At 37.2% G+C, this 16,142-nt stretch overlaps 2 protein-coding genes, 1 long non-coding RNA gene and 1 pseudogene across 4 annotated transcripts in view; 1 reads left to right on the top strand and 3 right to left on the bottom strand.

Annotated features, from left to right (window-relative positions):
* Positions 1-3,796: 3,796 nt before the first annotated feature.
* Positions 3,797-4,410, bottom strand: LOC148731700 (uncharacterized). The gene is made up of 2 exons (XR_016002064.1): positions 4,157-4,410; positions 3,797-3,862 (listed from the first exon to the last, which is right to left on the bottom strand). It is a non-coding gene; the product is annotated as an uncharacterized LOC148731700 (long non-coding RNA).
* Positions 4,411-4,414: 4 nt separating this feature from the next.
* Positions 4,415-7,878, bottom strand: LOC148731699 (uncharacterized). Its single transcript, XM_088761932.1, has 7 exons — positions 7,525-7,878; positions 6,002-6,073; positions 5,710-5,778; positions 5,353-5,418; positions 5,141-5,194; positions 4,747-4,812; positions 4,415-4,518 (listed from the first exon to the last, which is right to left on the bottom strand). The coding sequence occupies exons 1-7, from the start codon at positions 7,682-7,684 to the stop codon at positions 4,415-4,417; spliced, it is 591 nt and encodes a 196-aa protein (XP_088618058.1). The 5' UTR covers positions 7,685-7,878.
* A 2,688-nt stretch (positions 7,879-10,566) lies between these two features.
* LOC148731698 (uncharacterized) lies at positions 10,567-12,636 on the top strand (annotated as a pseudogene).
* A 418-nt stretch (positions 12,637-13,054) lies between these two features.
* LOC111342864 (FYVE, RhoGEF and PH domain-containing protein 4) overlaps positions 13,055-16,142 on the bottom strand; it is a 22,282-nt gene continuing 19,194 nt past the window's right edge. Inside the window, exons 12-15 of one of the 2 annotated variants that reach the window (XM_088762004.1) lie at positions 15,974-16,142; positions 15,396-15,455; positions 14,713-14,810; positions 13,055-13,977 (exon numbers count right to left, since the gene is read on the bottom strand). The exon at positions 15,974-16,142 is cut by the window's right edge and continues 518 nt beyond it. In XM_088762004.1, coding sequence (XP_088618130.1) covers positions 13,875-13,977; positions 14,713-14,810; positions 15,396-15,455; positions 15,974-16,142 — 430 coding nt within the window. In that variant the 3' untranslated portion in view covers positions 13,055-13,874. The remainder of the gene's footprint in view (positions 13,978-14,712; positions 14,811-15,395; positions 15,456-15,973) is intronic. The other variant, XM_088762005.1, reaches the window with a different exon arrangement.

Raw genomic sequence — 16,142 nt, 5'->3', positions numbered from 1 at the left:
CCTTCTCTTGGTTTGCTGAGTCCTTCCCTTTCAAAGTATCTAAAATGAATAAAAAATCAAACACATTGAGTTGTGCTTTGGAAATCTCCTTTCAACGAGGATAATAAATTTCAAGACAGAAACCTGCCTACTCTGCAAAGTTCTCAAGCATTAGATCCCTGTATTAGATGCAGCTAGCTGCCTGTTAATTCATTTCAAACCAAAGTTTAAATAATAAACCAGATTAATGATTACAATATACCTCTTTACTATTTACAGCTTATCTATGTACCTGTGGGGCTGCCGATCTCTAAGTCTTCTTTTTTTCCAGATGCCGATGAAACTTGAGTTTTCTCCGACTCTAAAAAAAAAATAATGAGCTTGAATGATCGTCATCAACATTATCATATTTTTGTGATTATTCATGTTTTTAATTGACGAAGAAGCTGTAAAATCCACTCCTTTATCACTTACGGTACCTTCACTTTTAGCTGTTTCTGAAATTTCGATGAAAAGATGTACCTTATCTAAGTAGATTTTAAATATGGAGCTTCTTAAACAATTTCGCGGAGATTTAGGCTTACACGCATTAGTAGTTTTTGAATTATCTCTAGCTTGTACCTTTTGGTTTGCTTTCATCATCATATGATTCCTTCTTGGATGTAGAATAATCTAGAAATAATCAACAAAAAATCAATTAGAACAAGGAACTGAAAGTATTGAATTGTTCGGTGAAGATGCAAGTATTGAATTGTTCTGTGAAGAAAGACTGACCCATTGATACAACAATTACAATTTACAATTACAATTTATCACTTATGGAGCGCTATCTACAATGACAGATCAATAGCGCTTTACGATCAATCACTAAATCCGTTTTCAATCCGTGGAAATTCCAAATTTGTCCCGTAACATTTGTTCCAAGTAACCCTTTCTGTTCTTTTAAGTCCTTTTGTACAAATTTTGGAAGGGGTAAGCTATGTGCTCCTTTTGTTTCAAGTTACTAAGGCCTAGAGTCGCTGAAACTATTTTTATTTTCGATAGAGAGGGTGAGAAAAGACACAAAATTGTTTAATATAACAGGACCTCAAAGGCTTCGCTCGTATTTGCGAAACAAATTGAGTTATTTCTGTTTTAAGTTATTTTACTTTGGTTTAAAACAGAAACTTCGCCGAGTGTCACTTGTTTGTGTATTAGTCGCGTAGATTTAGGCTTACAATGATTACTTTACGTATGATGCACGATCCTTCGCAGTCGAGAGCGCTTTTTATGCAATAGCGAAAATCAGAAAAAAATCAGGCCTATACGGGATTCGAACCACTGACCTCTGCGATACTAGTGCAGCGCTCTACCAATTGAGCTAACAAGCCAACTGGGAGCAGGCCGTTAAGTTGATTCCTAATAAACCCGTGATGATAAATCAGATACAATGAATATATGAAGTTCATATATCTTTTATTTTTTTATTTTTTTGGTAGAGCGCTGCACTAGTATCGGAGAGGTCAGTGGTTCGAATCCCGTACAGGCCTGATTTTTTTCAGGTCTGATTTTCGCTATTGCATAAATAGCGCTATCTACTGCGAAGATCGTGCATCGTACGTATCTTATACCGCAGTTAAAAAAAAATATATATATATATATATATATGAACTTCGTATATTCACTGTAAATGATTACTTTATCAATGATTTCTTGTACCTTTTGGTTCGCTTCCATCGTCATTTGATTCCTTCTTGGAGGCAAAATGATCTAAAACAGCAAATAACACAAATTCACTTTGAGCAAAGAACACTGTCAGTGTTGAGTTTGTCAGTGTGGGTTTGTTTTTATAGCGCTCGTTGTACTCAGTGGCTATAAATTTAGAATACAATCATCTGTCAGTGTTGAGTTTGTCAGTGTGGGTTTGTCTTTACAGCGCTCGTTGTACTCAGTGGCTATAAATTTAGAATACAATCATCTGTCAGTGTTGAGTTTGTCAGTGTGGGTTTGTTTTTATAGCGCTCGTTGTACCAGTGGCTATAAATTTAGAATACAATCATCTTTTTGCGATTTTTTTTTTCTCTCACCAGAGGAGGGTCCACCATCCAAATCCAGTTTTTCTTGGATTGCTGTAACTTTACCCTGCAAAGTACCTAAAAGATAGAATTGGGTTGTGCTTTGGAAATTATCTGAAATTGATGAAGTATAATAAATTGCTAAAAGATAACCACCAGAATTTGCATAAAACTTTGCACCTAATATGCCAGATCAAGAATAAGTGGGGATTTTTTTTTTGCCTAAGGTTTTCGTAATGTTGCTTTTAATTGCTCTCCTAGAGAAAAAAGAGAATAGAAAAAATCCGGCCGACTAAACTCCACTAGGCTCAATTTTTTAAAGACTCTGATTGCACTTCACTTCCTCGCTTACCTACTAAGGGAGCATCCTTCATGTGCAGTTTTTTCTCAACAGAAGTAGCTTCACTTTTGTCTGTAATAAAATTAACAACGAAATAATTTTCACTCTTTTCTGAGTTATCAACTCGTCAAAGAGGCAGTTCATGGACTAAACTTGTAATAGCGTGATTAATAAGTGGTCACTTAGATTGTCGAGATATCAAGAATATTTGCTTTTCTTATTATAGTTGACAAACTTCCAGGTCTAGTTGTCTTATCATTGATAATTCTACAAAAAACCTAAAGAAGCTTTATGTTTCTTTTTCTCACCTGGCGAACTGTTGTCAGCAAAGTCCAGGCTTCCTTCAGCTGCTGCAGGAGAGGTTTGGTGACCAACTAAAATACCAATAAATATTAATTAGTACATAGCACGCAGCAACCTTGAGCAAGATGAAGCGAATCCTGTGGCTACGCGAGCGGTCCAAGATGGGCCTATCTTGCCCGCCCAGGATTTTCCGCATCGATCCCGCGCGTGAAAAAATTGAATTAAAACTACGTTCGTAATTCTTGTACAATGTCGGCAATGGAAACGCAAAAAGCTGCAGAAGAAAGTCTAAACAAAGAAAACAGAAACGACTCTCGTAAGTTTGTTATATTGCAAACACAGTTGGCTTTCTTTCCCCACTCTCAAAGTAAACAGGTCACTCTTAATTCTTAATTACGCGAATTTTTTTGCAATAGAATAAATCCTTTATTAACCAAGCTTGTTCGGTCAAGGTGGCTGGATAATAGCATCGTTTTTCTTTTTCGCATTGTTATGGACCTCGACTTCGTCACGGTCCATAAAAATGCGATAAAAGAACTTGGTCACTATCCAGCCATCTTGACCTCACGCTTGGTTAATAACGCACATATAATAATAACGCTCCTAATCGAGAGAAACTCACGACATTTTTTTTCTTCATCTCCTAATCTATTGAAGGATTTTTCCCTTGATGTAAAAATATCTGAGACCGAAATCAGTTTGAAAAGTGAAAAAATTAAAACGCATGGTTATTATGCAGATTAAGGTTGTAAAATAATTTCTTCCTTATCTCTGTCTTAAATATTGACGAACAGAAATGTAATCAATCGTTTTTAAATCTTTGAAAGCTCACTGGCCTTGTAAATTGTTTCCCAGTGTTTAATTGACGCCTAGGCTCACGCATATTATAAGTTTGCACCATTTACGTGTACCTGTTAATTTGCCGTCACCGTCAACTGACTCCTTGAATTCAAATTGACCTTGAAATGGTAAAAAAGAATATTTCACCTTAAGCAAAGGAAACTTAGAGCCCTAATGACTCAGTTGTTTGCGTTTATTTTTATTTACGTGTATTTTCAAAGGTCTTTTTGTGGTCACAAACTTCAGAAGTGAAATTCATTTGCTGTTTTATTTCTCTCACCTGATGAAAGCTCATCATCCAAATCCGCCTTCTCTTGATTTGCTGAATCTTTCCCTTCCAAGGTATCTAAAAATAAATAAAGAATCAGACATATTGGGCTGTTCTTTAGAAAGTTCCTTTTAACGATGAAAGATAATGAATTTCTAGAAAGTAACCGCCTACTCCGCATACACCAAGAAAAATAATTTCACCTTTTTTCGTCCCTGTTATCTCAGTATTGTTGCTTCTTATTATTCTCAAGCGTTTCAGTACTTTATTATGTGCGGCTGTCTGTTAATTCATTTTAAACCAAAATTTAACTAATAAATCAGATTGATGATTGCAATATTCTTCTACACTGTTTGAGGTTTAACTCAGTACCTGTGGAGCTTTCGATTTCTAAATCCTCTATTTTTCCAGGCGTCGACGAAGTTTGCGTCATATCCGGCTCTAAAATTAAAAAAAAAAAAAAAAAAAAAAAAGAGTGGTTTGAATGATCGTCATTACCGTTTTCATCGTCATCATATTCTTGTTACTATTTATATTTTAATTATCAATAGATTCTGTTTACTGTTCCCACAGCAGAGCTAGAGAGAAAAGAGTATGGAAATAAATTCGGCCAATCAAACTCCACCGGGCTCAATATTTTAAAGACTTTGATTTCACCTCACTTCCTCGCTTACCTGCTAGGGGAGCATCCTTCATGTTCAGTTTTTTCTCAACAGAAGCAGCTTCACTTTTTTCTGTCAATTGATTTACAAAGAAATGATTTTCAATCTTTTTTGAGTTATCAACTGATCAAAGGGAAATTCATGGCCAAAATATGTGATAGCGCGACTGGTAAGTGGTTTCTTAGATTGTTCATGCCAAGAATATTTGCTTTGCTCATCATATTTGACAAACTTCCGCTTCCAGTTGTCTTATCATTGATCATACAAAAAATCTCAAGAAGGTTTATTTCTTTTTCTTACCTAGTGAACTGTTGTCAGCAAAGTCCTGGCTTCCTTCAGCTGCTACAGGGGAGGCCTGATGACAAACTAAAATACCAATACATATAAATAATAATAACACTTTAACTCGTGAGAAACTAACGACTTTTGTTTTCTTCATCTCATAATATATTCAAGGTTTTTCCCCTTGATGTAAAAATATCTAAGACCGAAACTAGTTGGAAAAGTTAAAAAAATTACATCGCATGGTTATTGTGCAGATTAAGGCTGTAAAATAATTTCTTCTTTATTTCTATCTTAAATATTGACCCACAAAAAGTTATTCAGTCCGTGTTAAATCTTTCGAAACTCACTTGCTTTTCCAGTGATTAATTTAGGCTTAGGCTCACACATACTCTGAGTTTGTACTAATTACTTGTACCTGTTGATTTGCCGTCAACGTCATCTGACTCCTTTAATCCAAATTGACCTTGAAATGGTAAAGAAGAATATTTTACTTTAAGCAAAGTAAAACTTTGAACCGTAATGAATCAGTACTAGTTGTTTGCGTTTAATTTATTTTGTTCAGGTCTTTTTGTAGTCACAAAGTTAAGAAGTACAATTCATTTGCTGTTTTATTTCTTTCACCTGATGAAAGCTCATCATCCAAATCCACCTTTCCTTGGTTTGCTAAGTCTTTCCCTTTCAAAGTACCTAAATTAAATTAAGAATCAAACATATTCCGCTGGACTTAGGAAAGTTCCTTTAAACGATCAAGGATAATGAATTTCTAGAAAGTAACCCCCTACCCTGCATACATCAAGAAAAATAACTGCACCTTTTTTCACTCCTGCTATCTCAGTATTGTTGCTTTTTATTGTTCTCAAGCGTTTCAGTACTGTATCATATGTGGCTGTCTGTTAATTCATTGTAAAGTAAAATTTAATTTATAAACCAGATTTTTTATTTTAATATTTCTATACTGTTGACAGTTAAACTGTGTACCTGTGGAACTTTCGATCTCCAAATCCTCCAGTTTTCCAGATGCCGGTGAAACTTGAGTTTTCTCCGAGTCTAAAATTCAAAGAAAAGGGTATGAATGATCGTCCTCGTCTTTTTTATCGCTGCAATATCATCATATTTCTGTCACCACTTGTGTTTTCATCATCATTAGATTCTGTTTACCCCTCCCATAACTGTCTGGGTCATGTGACATGACATAATTGTATGAAATCCTTATAAAAGATACTTTACTACACGAAGGTGTTTTATTGTAATCCAAGTCAGGCCTACTTACCTGCAACTGACGAAGAAGCTTTCAAATCCACTCCTTTATCACTGGAGGAAGCTTCACTTAATATATCTTCCCCTGAAATTTCGTGGAAAAGATGTATCGTAACTAAGTTAAATTAAATGTGTTGTTGGTTAAATTTAGTTTAACGCTTCTGAATGGTCGATTGTCTTTTCAAGTTAAGCTCGGTGCAGCATAAATTTAGTTCAGTATGACTGGTCTAGTTTGTAACAACAAATGAAATAAAAAAGCCAGCTTATGATCAAGAACGCATATCAGAGATTGAACTTGTAACACCCAACCAAATGGTATTCTATAACAGGCGGTAAAGTTATAGCGAGAGGCAAGCGAGGGGTGTAGTGAGTAATTAGACCTACAGGATCATACAAATTCTAGAAGGATGAGTTGATTAACAACACGGATACTTTCTGTCCATCGTGAGGAAATATCTCAGGAAACATTTAAATCTGGTTTTCTTTTGCCATGTACTATTTACATGTAGCTACAATTTAAATCGATTAGAAATTTGGTGAGCCACTTTAATTAGAGAGGACAATACGGATCTAATGGAGTTACTTTGGCTTCAAATGTAACAAGGGGTAGACAAAGTAAATTACAAGACATTAACAGAACTGTTGTACGAGGTTACAAGGAAACCAAAGCTATTCTCAGGATTCGAAAAAAAAAATTTTAACGAAAATTGTGACGTCACTCTTCAAAGTTCCATTCTATGAGCTGGTGAATTTTGCAAACCTAATACTTGTTAACTCCAATCTCTTTACTTGTTTTGTTCCATCATTTTTTCTTGACGAAATGATGTCGAAGTGTAGCTCTCCAGCGGGCGTTAGCATGAATTTGGGAACTCGGCTGATCGGGTGAAACTTTAAGTGTAGTTACTGTTCAAAACTTTCATGAAGATGAGTAAACAGATTAAAAAATAAATGATAAAGTGAGAGCTTCCGTAAACCAAAAAAAAAAAAAAACAAGGAACTCAGCAGGGTGTCAAGACAAATTCGTCCCACGTGTTTTAAATGTGATATACATCGCACGCCGTTTTATCAAGTAAAAAAGACTAAAGAAAAACAATACTAGGATACCTTTCTGCGTTCGACTTTAATTGCCGCTTTTAAACTATGCAAGCTCGATTTATCGTCAAAGAAGTCAGTACCCTGAACTACAGATAGTATCTACCACGGCGTTTTTTTTTCTTTTTAAGTTTTGAATGTCGTGTCTCTCGCTTAAAAAGATTTGCAAAGATGTCGACACTGTGGCAATCGACCCGTGGAGCGTAAATCTACCCTGGCACAAACTGGCTCCAAATGTCAATGAATAGCCGCACACGTCTGACTCTAAAATCTGAGCGAAATGAGCGGTTAGCTCCTCAATGTATAAAAACTATCATTTTCTTTTAGTTGTTAGTGGCAACGCCGTCATAGGGATTCATCTTTATTCTCGTTAAAGATTAAATTAATTTGTCCATCTTCCCACTATGTGCATGCCATAATTCGTTGAAAAACTTTTTCTTTTACCTGTGGAACTCTCGCTCTCCAGACCTAGTTCTTCTTTCAATTGCGAAACTTTATCTTCAGCCATAACTAAGAATAAAAACAGAACCAAACCGATTTCCTTCGTGTCATAAACATTTGTTTGAAAAACGATTCTGAATGCAAAGGTAAAACAGGTAAACATATTACAGGCTAAAACATTGTAGAGAAAAATTGGAATGTATCCTATACTTTTAATAATTTTTTAATCTACCAGGAAAATAAGAAAGAAAGATAGCAAAACACCGTACATGTTATTGGACCGACTGCGGTTGAATATGAAATAGAAATAAATGTTATAAGTTTTCTAGCTTCAGAATGATGAATCTCCGAGTTTCAACAGTTTCCCACAGTAGCGCTCTTACTTGGGACCGTCTTGATCCCCATGGCGAGTAGAGTAAAGAAAAAAACTAAAATCAGTCGACTAAGTTTGCAGGGATAGTCGTCATTTTGTTGATTTGCGCTCAAATAGATTTAACGTACATTTGTGTAAGATGACGCTTAAAACAATGCACCACAACTGAATTCTTACCTCAATCTCAAAGATAAATTATTGAAAAAATGTTTCCGCGATCAAACTTTCTCGAGCTCTTGACTCTAGATGAAAACGTGATTGTCTCCAAAATAAACATGTAACATGTACAGTGTTCTTGTACAGACAGGAAGTCGTAGGGAGGTTGTAGGTAATTTTAAGAAAAAAAAGCTGGAAACGGAAACCAGAACTTCACGTTTCATTTTCGTATGTCATATTTTTATTACGGTGCTGGGTAATTTTTAGCATTATTATCTAAAGCTTGACTGAATCGAAAATTGTCGCGAACGACATCATGAGCGCTGCTGCTCTCAAATCATAAATGAAACCATCATCCAATTATACAGAATGATTTAATGAAAAAACTGATTGGCAGAGAATGTTTATCTTTGCTTTCAAGACGTGAAAGCACAATTATCCGGAAAGGACTTCAACTCACGCGTATAACAACGTTTGATCAACACGAGAGAGATGCGCAGCAGTAGTGTGGTGAATTTTACGGAAGACACTGTTAAATTCGACTCCTCTGCTCTTTTTGCTAGAGGTACCTGTTACCTACTAAATTTCCCTTCATACCCCCCCTGTCATCAGAACTCATATTCTCCACAATGTTCTGTATACATTTCATATCACTGACAAGGAGAATTTGTGTATCGATCAAGAGCTTCTTTAGTTGGCAATCAATTTCTTAATTCTCGCTTTCAACTTTCTTCTGTAATCGCATGTCACCACTAAATATAACAACAGATTATAAAGCCCATGGCCTACTATTTTTGATAAGCATGGTTCGAAAAGAAAACTTATTATTTACGCTGCCCCTCCCACAGAGAAATAAAAAAGTGGGATGCCAACACCAGCTTCTTCCGAGCAACAAGAAAGCACTAAGCCTCGAAAGAATTCGAAAAGCACCAACGATAGAACTAAAAGGAAGAGAGATCAAATTTGTTCTCATTCCCCTGCGGGAACGATGAACACGTGACTAAAATTTGCTTTGCCCCCAGCATAAGCGGGCTTCGTAGCGCAGTTGATATTAGCATCCAACTAGCGCCTAGAAAGACTGGAGTACCACACCTTATGCCCCGGGCATCGAATGCCCCCTTGCATCATAAGACGGCTGCATGTTGACAAGTATTTTGACTTCATAATGGCCTCAGTTTCAACATGCGTTTATTACATTGCGAGAACCACTTTGCATGTGATCCACCCCAGATCACATGCATGCTTTGCTATAATGTTTCTACTCAGTTTAGAAACTTAAATACCCTACACATCTTAAAAACGATAGCAGAACTGATAAGTATTGGTGCGGTTGCGGTAATGGTATGGCCAACTGACTTGATGACTTAAACTGGCCACCTTAGAGAGTTTCTAAGCTTACGTATCGAGCGTTACCCTTCTATTCGCTCTGACGAGGGGCTAACACTAGAAACGTAAGGCATAGAAACTATTTACGGTGGCCAGTTTACAAAATCAACTCAGCTGATATAGCCAAACTCTCTCCAATGGCTTTTTCAAACGTTCTAGAGAATGTATACTACAGCAAAAGCTGCAAACAGATTAAGGAGCCTTGGCTTAAATGTGCTGTAAAGTGTTACTTCTACTCAATATTTATCTAAGTTTCCATTAGACTGTTAAATATGTTGTTTCTTGTATGTGGCGTGTTTTCACAGATGCTTAACATATATTACAAGCTCTTTAGGACTGTGATAGATTAATTGAATTCGCGCGAACTGGACACAGGCTGAATTAACAATCGATTACATGTTTAAGAGATTGTACGTTGTACTTTTAAGAACTGAAGAGGAAGCTCATAAAAGTAGCGTTGCTTTTGTAAGCATAACCAAACTTAAAACTCTTTTATGTTTCATCAACGGCTACTTATGGATTCTAAGCAATGACTCATAGTCTTAAGCCCTCTCCGCCATTTTTTCTCAAGATATAATAAGAACGCGCTAAACGACAATTTAACGTTTTCAATAAGAGGTCGGTTAATGTTTCTGCAGAGGGCATACATCTTCATTTCCTTTTGAAAAGTTTCTTAAAGCCTTGGAACTGTTTCATGTCTGTTATTAGATTGACATGATCTAAGAATTTTTACTCAAAAGCCTGTCAAACAGGTCCTCAATAGCATCATGCGAAATCTGCGATCACGTGACAAAAACGTATAAAGATGACTGACCCGGCAATCTGTAGTTTTACTCAGTTAAGACTGAGTCAATTTCGATCCTCAAGGCTCCGCCATTTAATTTCGATTAGTTTCAGGTCCTCAAAATGAAAACCGTAGCCGTCCTGATGCTGTTTGTTTTCGTTGTCTTTGGTAAGTTGTTCATATAAAGCTTAAAAGAGATTACTTTTCGTTTCGGAACCAGAAACGCTCTAAAGCAAGTTGTTAATCCTTTAACGTCCATGAGTGAACAGGACAAAAGTTATCCTTAAAGTAAAGGAAAACATCAATTAAGAGATCATTAGTTGATCCAATACCAGATTCCCCAAACTAACATCATAAGAATTGTATGGCAGAGGGTAAGGAGAATTACTAAACATGATCTTTGGGCTAAGAGAGTTTAAAGGTATCAGGTTGAAGCGGTAATTATCGATAAGGCTGAGCGGTGCGGTGTAACTAAAATGCCCTGGTGTAATTCAATTTGATTGCCTTCAATTTCTTTGCATAAAAAAAAAAACAAACAAAAAAACAAACGCGGTATCGATACTAACTGGACGAAAAAGACGAGAAAATATTTTGTGAAAAGGAAAGATATAGATGATTTAGCCGTGAGTGATTGTTTGCGTAGAAATTTTATTCACACACTCATACCAAAACGAAAATTTAAGCGGTCTGTTTTGATTTTCAATTGCTAAAGGGATGATTAGGGTTGGAGTATGCATGCCGATCAATGAGCCCATCGTCGTCGAAAAACTAACAGAAATTGATGTCGGTGAAACTTTGGACCCTGGCAGTGCAGTACTGGACCCGGCATCAAGATTTTATCCTGGGAAGGTGAGGAAACTGATAATGAAAAAAAATAAGAAAAAACAGAAAATAATTGTGTATTTGTCCTTGCAAGGTTTTCTTTCTTATTTCTATTGGAGCAGAAACTGTCAGAACTTAGGCAAAAATTTGAATTATTTTTTCCTCGCAGCGTTTATAATAAATTGTAGTCGAGAGAAATCGTGTTAGAACGGTTCTAGCAAAACTCTGTTTTGCCTTATAATAAGAATTGTTTTCCTTGTCTTTTGGAAGCATCAGAAATTATGCTGTTTCTTTGAACGAGGAAAAATCCCTATCATGAAATCTTGCCTTTGTTTAACTTTGATTTCAGAATTGCACGACGGCAGCCGACTGTTTTTGGCAAAACACCTGTTGTATGTTTAACAAGCGATGTAGCCTGAAGTTGCTGAAATACTTCAGTTGTTACCTCAGGGTAAGTGCAATAACTGTAAATAGTTAAATTTTAATTAACTGTTGAAAGAATCGTGGATCACTTTGGTTTTGTTCTACATTACTCTGTGATTGGTTAAGAAAGTTTGCGTCTTTTTTTCAACCAACCAGGTTCAAAATGAAAACCAATCGCGAGTGGCCTGGTCACGCATTTAGAGTTGTTCAGGGGGTTTCGGTGTTCACTTTGAGTTCCTATTGGCTCCTTGTAATATTTCTTTAGTTCTGATTGGCTGTTTTGACTACATAAACTTTTGATCTTTACAACATGTAATCGAAAAGCGCTCTTGGATGGTAGGCGGGTTTCCTTTGATGCTGATGCCTATTCCCCAGTCTTTCATAAATTTGTCTCGGTCGAATCACGCGATCTGAGAACAAACTGAGGTCTGAGAACAGACTGGTTTGGGGGGTAAAAATCGGAAGGGAACAGTGAGGGTCCAAAATAAGAAAGTGGAATTTAGAGTGCCCAAGGCCCACCCCCTGAGGAGTGTTTGTCTACTCCTTAAAGATTGTTCCTTCTTCTACAGCTAAAAATTGTTCCAACTTCTCTAGCTAAGTCGAGCCACCAAAACGAGTCAATGTTGTTTGGGACGCTCTGAAAGTGTAAATACATAGGTAGGCTTTGTGAGATGGAAACTATAGAGTGATAGAAATGGGTTTTCAAAAGTTAGAATAGACCACCAAAATCTCACTGGAAAGTAAACAGGCATTCACGCTCCCCCGAGTCCCACCCCCCTGAGGACTCTTCGTTTATTCCGCTACTGTAATGAACCCGATCTACTTTCCTAACCAGACATTATTTTTTTATTTAACTTTTAGAGCGTGCATAAGTGCGGCTGTCAGGAACATTTGGTTTGTAAAACCACGACTCACGTGACACTTCAGATGGAGAAGATTGCCTTCCCATAAGGCAGTGCGTGCCGAAAGACGAAGCATAATCTTCTTCGTAAGATTTCTAGTAATCATTGTAACATGAAATAAAATCTGACGGTTTGATTTGGTCTTGTGACTAAGAATCAATGTTTTGTATAGTTCTTTGCAGTCTATTTCACGTCACCAGCAAGCTAACTGCAATTTCCTTGCGCTTTTCTCGCATTCAAGCAGTAGATTGCCCCAGGCTAATAGTGGTTTTCCCTTACGGTTACCGAACTTTTACTGCTCTTTTCCCGTAAGTTATCCGCATCTTATCCGGAGTCTTATCCGGCAGTTTTTCCCCGCAATTTAGTTGCGCTTGCCTCGCAGTTTCCCCGCCCATCCCATGTTCTTTCTTACACCTGGTGATAAAGAGAAAAATATAGGCCTCTTAAGCAGGCCATCACGTTCAAAATGACAATAGCCGCGGAGAGTGTTCGAAATTGAAGCTGCAATTTAAAGAATGGCCTTATTGTGACTCGATGATGGTTTCCAAGGGAAAAAAAAAAAAATGAAATTTGGGGAGTGAAACTCCGAAAATTCGTCGTGGGAATGATAATTGATTTTGAATTTTTCAAAATAGAGATAAATATTAGATTTATCGTCCCTCCAACCGGTACTACAGACATATAAGCCTGAGTGACAATGCATTTTATTTCCTTCGCATAAACAAAATTCCATATTACAAAAATATATTGGAAAAATCTCTATTCTTAACTTGAGACACTTTTCTTAGTTAAATTTTCTTATAGTGCCTCAACAACTCCAATTCTTTACAATAGCTCATGAACACATCTCCGCATCTTTCGACGCATGAAAAACTTCAATTAGCTACCGGATCTCCCATTTAGTAAGTGCGCTATGATTGTTCAATTTAACGGGCCGTTTTTCCCTGTGTTTTGTGAATACAGATATATCTTACTAACCTCGTTTTCTTGGTTCCTATTATATGTTATGCCTTTTTCGCTCGTTTTCTCCGCTCGAAAACAACTCGGTCTATGACTTACAGTACGAACATAGAACTAGGTTAGTAAGCGCTAGTTCAGTTTCTTTATTTCACAAAATAAGCGGCCTAGCTTTATGTAACGGTATTTATTCATTTACATACACGTGAATGTTAATGAAACTAACACCGCGTCTTTGATTTTCAATTTTATATTATAAGTGATATTATTCGGAGACACATTGTGAGAGTTACACGTAAACAAAATGCCTCGTAGGGATCAAGAAAAACCTAACCATATTTGGCAAATCAATCTTGCCTTTCATTACCCTACCAGCTGTTGAAAGTATCCCATAATATTCTTTGACTTCATTATGTCTCGTATGTCTCTGACTCGTAATTTTGAAGAAAATTCTGAACTTGACATATATTTATTGAAAATTGCAACCTCGTCAGGAGAACGTACTTTTTTCAATTCCTCAAATATTTTGAAGCTATTAATATCACAAGGCTCAAATAACCGTGACCTCTACAGTCTCACTGCTTTCCTGATTTTCCGGACTTTTTTCGTCAATTTCCTCAGCTTTCATTGCACGAGCCAGAAGTTGCATCCACCTGATAAGAAATAAAAACTCTCCTTACAGTTTTCCGCTTATTTCTTTGGATTAAGGTGCGGAGAATCTGACAAAATTCAGCCCTAATTGTCAGCAGTCTTCTCCTGGAACAGTTTTCTCTATCTACCCGGTGCCATGGTATGAGAAATCATTCTTCAATGCGCTCTTCAGTGTAGTTATACTAAACCACACCGCTGGAGATCACACCAGTTTCTGTATCAGAGAGAAACAAGTCGCAATGGCAACCCCACCTCCACCCACCCCTCGACGGGATTCTAGTCAATCAAAAGTCATCCCCTTTTCATCCCCTTCCGTCCCTACCCCTCCATTCGCCAGGTTTTCTGACAACGTACTGGTCTTCATTGGGGTGGAGAGAGGAACTTAATACTTAAATTCCCCGGAGGCGATTCACAACTATCTTCTCCCTAAAATAACCAACACTATCCAGCAAACAGGTAGTGAGAATTCTCAAACTTATCAGGTAGAAGTAATCATCTTGACTTATCACCGAATTCCCGTAACTAAATTACAAGGAAATGTGTAGCAGCTGGAGGGGACAATTAACAATCAGATCTTGGGAGTTAAAACCCAGACATCGCGATTTGAATTCTAGCGCGGAGACTAAAACATAGGTAAACACATAACATCAAAACGATCTCGGATTCACTGATAAATTCTCAATAGAAACGTATACTGATTAATAAGGAGAGTTTAAAATTTCGTCGGTTGTTATTACCTTTGCATGCTCTCCTCATTTTCGGCCTCGAAAAAATACACCCGAAGGTTTTTGTGATGTACTTTAAACACATTCTTGCGGCGGTCCACCTCGTCTGCCTAGAAAGGAAAATGTAAAAAGATACATAAAAATCCTTTTATAATGTGCGTATAAAATTATTTTACAAAAGAACACTACAATGCGACAATCTTCCATCGTAAAACAGCGCATGCTTAAAAAACAGAGGCATTAGTTGTTGCAACGAAACAAACTTCGCCATCTACTGAGAGGCTTTGCAAGAATATCCCTTTATCAGAAAAGTAGGCATACAAAAGTCAAAATCTTATTAAAAACCGTGCCAAGTTTGTGGCTCGAAAAGAGAAACACTACACTGTTTACACGATTTACATACATTTTATGCTTCGCTAAAAACTTGTAGCAAAAATTTCGTAATGTAATAAGTCATCGCAGAGAATCAAAAACACTTTGCTAATCGATTGTGCATCGTAAAATCAGCACTCAAGTGATCAGAATGGCCAATGAGAATAAAGGAAGAAATCCCGAGGAGCCAATCAGAACTCAAAGAAACAACAGGCCAAGGGCCTGAAGCGCGGGAAAACGTGGTTGACGCGCTTTCAAGAAGGGATATTTTCATGCAGGGGTTCATCTCTCAAGAATTACACGGTGCTGTCAACAGAACTTACCAGAGATGGTTTGTCTGCATTGTGACCAGGGAGGGGGAGGTTAAACTCTGCTTTTGTGTCCTGCATCAAAGAAACACAAATGCCTTCAATGAACTCCACCAAAGACTAAGAGCACAACACTTTTAACAACACGAGAATCGCTAGGACCGCTGGAAGAAGCTTGAACAATCTTTGCGAACGCACGAAAAGAGAAATCAAGCGACCGCAGAAATAAGTTTGATTGTTGCAATCGCAACAAGCGCTGTGGTTTTTTCTTTTTTTTTTCAGCCTACTTAGTGAAATAGTTTCCAGTTTCCAACATAAAAAAAATTCAACGAATTCACGATTCAAAATAGGTTTAGCTTGTATTGGTAAATTTCTTTCTCTTTAACGTCGACAGAAACGTCACGATTCTCCAGCTGAAGTAATGCAATAATTGATTAAGAAACACTTCCTGTCAGTCTTCGATAAAGTCAAAAGTACCTCAAGATGTTGCCAGCCAATACTGGAAAACTGTTGTTACTAGTATTGCCACAATGTAAGTACTAATACTGACTCTGAAGTGATCAATATGGTACTGATACTAATAATGCCTTTACCTTCTTGGCCTTGTACCGCAACAACACAAAGTCACTCGAAAGCACAAACCATCTCTTCTGCCAGCTTTTATCTCCTTTGGCCTTGAAATTCAAGTATCCACTGTGCCAGATCTTTGATTCCTGGCCGATTTTCAACACACTCTGACCCTTCCCTTCCACTTCCTTGACC

The sequence above is a fragment of the Stylophora pistillata genome, chromosome 5 (genome assembly GCF_964205215.1).
Source record: "Stylophora pistillata chromosome 5, jaStyPist1.2, whole genome shotgun sequence".
In the NCBI taxonomy this organism is placed as follows: domain Eukaryota; kingdom Metazoa; phylum Cnidaria; class Anthozoa; order Scleractinia; family Pocilloporidae; genus Stylophora; species Stylophora pistillata.
Note: the sequence above shows the minus strand (reverse complement) of the source record. Positions and strands in the feature narration are given on the sequence as shown.

Excerpts from the sequence above, each read along its gene's own strand:
- LOC148731699 (XM_088761932.1), bottom strand. The coding sequence starts at position 7,684 with ATGTTTACCTGTTTTACCTTTGCATTCAGAATCGTTTTTCAAACAAAT. Across the intron at positions 5,779-6,001 it reads AGCTTCTTCGTCAGTTGCAG|ACTCGGAGAAAACTCAAGTT; the intron begins GTAAGTAGGCCT and ends TTTGAATTTTAG. Across the intron at positions 5,195-5,352 it reads GGATGATGAGCTTTCATCAG|GTCAATTTGGATTAAAGGAG; the intron begins GTGAAAGAAATA and ends TACCATTTCAAG.